The sequence below is a fragment of the Antrostomus carolinensis genome, unplaced genomic scaffold (genome assembly GCF_000700745.2).
Source record: "Antrostomus carolinensis isolate BGI_N321 unplaced genomic scaffold, ASM70074v2 scaffold29975, whole genome shotgun sequence".
Lineage (NCBI taxonomy): Eukaryota > Metazoa > Chordata > Aves > Caprimulgiformes > Caprimulgidae > Antrostomus > Antrostomus carolinensis.
In genome coordinates this window covers 4,797-11,167 of record NW_010317550.1, presented here as the reverse complement: position 1 = coordinate 11,167, position 6,371 = coordinate 4,797, and the positions used below count along the sequence as shown (strand labels likewise).

The 6,371-nt window shown below is 43.8% G+C and overlaps 1 protein-coding gene across 1 annotated transcript in view; it reads right to left on the bottom strand.

The window, feature by feature from the left end:
- Positions 1–2: 2 nt before the first annotated feature.
- The window catches only part of TMCC1 (transmembrane and coiled-coil domain family 1), a gene marked incomplete at both ends in the record, with an annotated part of 10,392 nt that continues 4,023 nt past the window's right edge, over positions 3–6,371 (bottom strand). Inside the window, 2 exons of the mRNA XM_010168618.2 lie at positions 3–311; positions 1,933–2,068. Of these exons, the coding sequence (XP_010166920.2) occupies positions 3–311; positions 1,933–2,068 (445 nt within the window). The remainder of the gene's footprint in view (positions 312–1,932; positions 2,069–6,371) is intronic.

Genomic DNA, 6,371 nt, shown 5'->3' with positions numbered 1-6,371 from the left:
CGGCGGGGGGACAAGAACCGTTCCAAGTAGCCGGTGATGGCATCCCAGTGCTTCCACAAAAAGGCAATGAAAACCACTATAAATAAAGTGCTAAACGTCCTATTGCGAGTCTTCATGAGGGGCACGACGCAGTTGGCCACAGTGGAGACGAAGACGAGGAGGACAGCCATGACAGCCAGGAGGATGTTGATGAACTTCCCCAGCAGGTTCCTGGCCGTGGCGTTCTCCAGCCCCTCCAGCTGCACCACTTGCTGTTGCTGCTGCTGCAGCTCCATCTTGGAGATGCGGGTCTGGCACGCTTCCAGTGCCTCCTGCAGGCAAGAACACACCGCTGGGTTGCCAGCACCCCACCAGTCCACCCCAGCAGTGGGCAGCCCATGGCTCTTACCTTACCGACCAGGCCAGCCCAGGGCTGCCCTGCTCATGCCTTACACATCTCCTGCAGGACATATGCCACCACACCGATTTCATACCTCGTGGTGGGAGCAGAGGAAGCTGTGCCATTTCATGTGATTGAGGGCGAGGAGCCCCCGCTGAACTAGGAATTGCCATTTGTAGCACACTGCACCATCCCACTCACACCAGAGAGGCTCGACGGAGAGACAACAGGCTGGGCAGAAGGGCAGGCTTTGTTGAAACACACTTCAGCTGCCACTTTGCACTGTCAGCTGCCTGTCCCTGCACGTGGTGCAGCAGTCCCCTGGGACCTCACCATCCTTCCTGCCTTGCAGCTGGACCCAGAGGGAGGAGGATGCTGACAGCCCCCAGCAGTCATGTTAAATTAGAAAGGAGAACAAAACCTGAATATTGTAATGTTCCCCTAAGGGAGAGGCTCCTGTTTGCTCTGTCGGAGGCTACAGCACCACTGTCCACAGACAGTGATTTATTTTAACCTTAACTTAAAGGTCATTGTCACCTGTTATATTTCTCTGTCACTGCATCATGTCTGTGGAGGTCAATGAAACATGAGGGCCTCTCTTCAGTCATGGTCCCTGAAAGTACAGGGCAAAACCGATCAGTCTCCTCTAACAGCAAGCACCCTGGAAGAACATTGACTCAAGCAGCTGGATCTACAAGCGTGCCAAAAGCGCAGCCTGCTCCATCTCCAGAGGAAATCACCTGGCTGAAGCTCCTCGGGGGAAGGAGAGAGGGAGAACTTTGACCTACAGTTCTCTGCTCACACTATAAATATCTCATGTCAGCACTGAAAACTGAGTTGCCTGCTAAAACTAGCACAAGTACTTAAAATGGACGATAGATCTGTTTCTGAATAGGCCTTTCTTTATAAGGTTTAGCAGCTGCTCAGATCATTTCCCAGGTCTTTTGCTCTGCGGAAGGCCCTCCAATTCAAATAATGTCTGTTTCCATAGCTTTAGTCTTTTACATACTGAAAGATACTTCTCTTTTAAAAATACCTCCTTATTTGGGCAAAACCAACAGAAAGAACTGTTTCCTTACTCAGTGCAGTGGATACACAAAGCCATTTTTCCTTAGATGTATGTGAACATAGCTCTAAAATTAGTGACACAGTAACACACCCGAGGGTCAGTTTACTGGGAACGCTACTGTAAAAAAAGTGTTCACAACATGGCCCATTAGCTTCCAATACCGTACAAAAGCCTGTACAACAAGTACATACAGGCTTCCACTTTGCTACAACTTACTTAAAAACTCAGCTCCAGACCAGGTGGCAGGCTCCCTCTGCAGATGAACCTCCTTGCTGGTGCATGGGCCCGGCCCTTTCTTACAAAAGAAGCTACTTGGAGAGACACTCCAGGGTCAGAGATGGAATAAAGGCCCTTTCAGAACTTGTCAATAAGCAGCGTAGCAATAAAGCTACAAAGATTAAAACCAAATATTTCAAAAGCAGATGAGTTACAGAAGGAAACAGATGGAAGACAGGACTTGAGTGTCCTTGTTTCTGCCACCCACCTGGATGTCCCGGGCTCGCTCGTAAGACTGATAGGCAATTTTCTCCTCCATGCTGGCCAACTCCTGTTTTAAATTGAGGATCTCATTCTGGTGGAGCTCAGTCAGGTCATTTAGCTGCTCTTCGAGTCTTTCACATCTAGGAATAACATACATGATACAGTAGCTTTAGTGAGAAGAGGATGGCAAAATTACACCAGTAATAACCGAGCAATAAACATCACAGACTTTTCACCAAAAACTAGGTGGCTACCCCCGTCGTTACAAAAGCAGGCATTACAATGTAAGGCCCTCTCGCTGCCAATTAAAGAAATCTGTTCTACCAGGTAAGGTAATGTTAACCCTGTTTCTATCCTGGGGAAGAACACACAGAGTGGTTAAATGACAACTGTCGAGCAACCCAAGAAATCAAGGACAGAATTAGAAGAGAATAAGTTATTCAACAAATTTCTGCTGAAAACAAACAGTTCCCATCTAATACCATAAGCTCTTAAGCATTTTCATCTACGCCTGGAACAGTAACAGGCATAAAATGACACAGAAATTAAACGTGACCAGTGCCTCGGAGAACATGACAGTCCTGTCTGATCTTTACATGTGAGGTCACATGGATATCTTTGACTTATTTTTTCTTTATCTCCCATGAATGATCCAGCTCAACTAGCGAAGATCATCATACTATTTATAAAGAGGGCACATGAATCATTAACCTGCAGGCTTATTTTTCAGTTTGCTACTGGTGAATGGACTGGGAGCAGTCCTGAGAAAGAGGGCTGCCCAAAAAACTGAGTTATGACAATTCTGAGAGATAAAATTTTGTTTCTCATTGAGGGAGTCTTCAGTTGACTTCAATGATAACTCCATAATGTTATTTCAGCACATTCAAAATACATTATGGATACTTCACATTGGCATGTAGCATGTCATCTTTGGAATTTCAAGTCCAAATTTACAAGCAACTCATGCTTCAATACCCTTTTAAAATCAGGTGAGTATTTGTCTTACTTCCAAAAGGTGAACAGACACAGAGAGCCAGGCCACAGCCCAAGGGTCAGGAGTGGTGAGTTGGGCACCATGCATACCATCCTCTTGCACCACCCTTCCCGCTAGTTTCTCACTCTTGGTTCATTACAGCGACAGCTCTGATGGTAACTAAGGTGTGGGTACAACTACTGTGGCCACTGGGGTTTTTCCACTCTAATTTTCACTGACTGTCTTCTCATCATAACAGTACAGAAAAACCTTACCTTATCATTTGACCCTTGGTACTGAGAAATTTCTAAGGAATTCAACACAGAGATAATCCCTTGTTTTAATTTCAGTTCCCCTCTGACTCCATCTGAATGTAACTTATACACACATACACAGAATGAATAAACAATATTTATCTAGAACAAATAATTTAATTACAAACTCTGAAACTAAGACAAAAACTCTGCTTCCATTTTTTTCAAAGATATTCGGTGCTTCACAAGCTAAATATTCAGAATCTGTAGGCACAAGCTAGTCTTTAAAAATAGTCTTGGGGTTTGTTTTTAATTGAAAAGTCTGTAGAGAATTTTCATTTACATTCTGAATATAATATTGCTTTAAACTAAGAAGGAGTCAGACATAGCATGACAATTTCCCACAATGAAACATGTGTGGTCAACCAGCAGTGAGACTAAGACAACCACCAGCTGACAGGGCTCAGCCCAAAAAGGTGCACAACAGCTGTGTAACCAAAGCAGGACACACAAGAGAACTGGTTTCCCAGGAATGACAGGCTGCAGACAAGGGAATAGCCATGTGCAGACTGTCTAATGAAGGAGTCCAGATAATTAATACTGCCATTTGTTCCCACCCAACTTAAAAAAAAACCCCAACTTGCCAACAAGAAATCACAACTAAACCCACTCTAAGTCCCAAAGGCAGCATTAATTACTTGAAATACATTCAGTTTGTTAATGTACTACAAAATTCTCCTGTAGGTTTATTACACAAAAAGAGACTTAAGCATTTCTGAAAGTTCATGATTCTGTCTTTTAACCTTCTCCCACATAAACGCCCTTCATAAAACGGCTGTTGCCAGGCAGCTTAAATCCTGTTCTCTACAAGAAACAATTGTATTTTAATAACTTCAAAACTATCTCAATCTACAGGAAACATAAGGAAACCCTGAAAATCCGTATCATTAAGAGTTTAAGCATAACGTGATTAGCAAAAGGGTTGGCTCCAATCCTCCCTGCCCTGAATACAGGACTACTGGTTTGTTCCAGAACCACACTTCATTTCCCTGCTCGACCCCAGAGCTTTTGCAGTTTGCACCCAAGAATTATCTGCACTTTCAGAAACTGGTATGTTATACAACTGCTGGAACTGAACTGAGCTATTAAAAAAAAACCCAACAAACAAAAAAACAACCTACCCAGACTTATTTTTGAAATTACACTTCCTCCATTCATCTCCTTTCCATTCCTTGTCCCATTATCTACAATTCAGAAATTTTTTCCCCTTATTGTTTCCTACTGGTGTTCCAATCTAAAAAGCCAAGGGGGGGGGTTCATTTGACTTAAAGGGCCTGAAGCCAGGGTCTTCTTATTGAAAGATAGTTCCCATTTAACTCACAGGTATTACAAAAATAAAAGGGATAAGGACACCTATCAAGAGGGTTGAGATTATACTCACACTTCCCTCTCTAACATCTGTCTATGCAACAGATTCTAAACTTGTCTTTGAATATAGTAAAGCCCTAAATGATCAAGCCCCAGTTTATTTCAGGTATGGAAAATTTCTCATTAGAGTCCAAGAACTACTTTTTCACTAGCAAAAATGTGAAATTTCCCCTTAAAATTACTAGCCTCTAGATTAACAAGCTCTAGCACAGAAACTTTTCTGTATAGCAGACTAGTGACGACTGTCACAACTATCTCATCCTCAGAGATGTTCATGTGGAAGATACTCAGTACACTGCTGGGGTGCTCAACTGAAGTACAGGATAAAGGAACACTTCATTTAAAAAAGCCATGTCAGATTTCCACACATTTTCTGAGGCTCACTGATCAGGGAACTGATTTGAAAAGGCTAAGAAATACAATTATGACCATCTCAATTTTTTAAGAACTCTAAGGCATTTTATAGTAATAGCTGCAAAATACATGGCTAATACAGTGTATGTAAGGGAGAGATGCAATGATAAAGACATTTTATCTGCACTCAGTAAGTGCTCTGGCGAGTAAAGAAACTGAGCAAACTGACACTAAAAGACTTTCGCAGTACGCTGTGAATGGAGTTTAATATCTCAAGTACTTTTTTACGCTACTGAACACACTGCTTTCTATAGCAGAGTAACAGCTAAAACCAGCATCGATTGGCAGTGTACTCCAAGCCTTCTATCTAAACGATACGCCAGGGACAAAGCTCAGTCCCAAGAGAGCACAAGCTGCTCTCAGCACCCGCATCACACCATGCTTTCAGCTCCAAACCTTCCCTGGCAGAAGACGACAGCTTTGCAGGGACACTTCAGTGCTTTCACGGCTGGGTGAGGACCCAACTGATCCAACTCACTGCCCGGCCACACTCCAGAAAGGCCTCTTCAACCCTGTCAGACCTCAAAGGTTTAGCACTTTTGATTTGTTTTAAAATAAATAATGAGAACAGACTGAAGTCCAACAAGTTGAGGAAGTGTGGGTTAGATGATCAGGTAGTGAGATGGACTATTAACTGGCTGGTGGGAAGAAGCCGGAGAGCGGTGGTCAATGGGGTAGAGTCTATTTGGAGACCTGTGTCCAGTGGAGTCCCTCAAGGGTCAGTACTAGGACCAGTATTATTCAATATATTTATAAATGACCTGGATGAGGGAATAGAGTGCACTGTCAGCAAGTTTGCTGATGATACAAAGCTGGGAGGAGTGGCTGACATGCCAGGAGGTCTGTGCTGCCATCCAGCGAGACCTGGACAGGCTGGAGAAATGGGCAGAGAAAAAATTAATGAAAAATAGTAAGGGCAAGTGTAGGGTGTTACATCTGGGCAGGAACAACCCCAGGCTCCAGTATAGGTTGGGAAATGATCTACTAGAGAGCAGTTGTAGGGGAAAGGGATCTGGGAGTGCTGGTGGGCAGCAGGATGACCATGAGCCAGCACTGTGCCCTCGTGGCCAGGAAGGCCAATGGCATCCTGGGGTGCATTAGAAGAGGTGTGGTTAGTAGGTGTCCAGTTCTGGGCTCCACAGTTCAAGTTCAGTCAAAATTCTAATTTGCTGAATTAGACTACAGCAAAAATTAGATAAATGAAAGTGCCAGTGACTATCATGTTAGCTGTCAGATTTGTCCTGACAGGAACGTGGGAGACCTAAATGCACTTTCCAAGGATGCTAGGTTTGGGAAGAAACCAAATATCTCAGACTGGCCGAACTCCAAATACGTGAGCTCATGATTTCACCATGTACAAACAGGTTCCTAAAG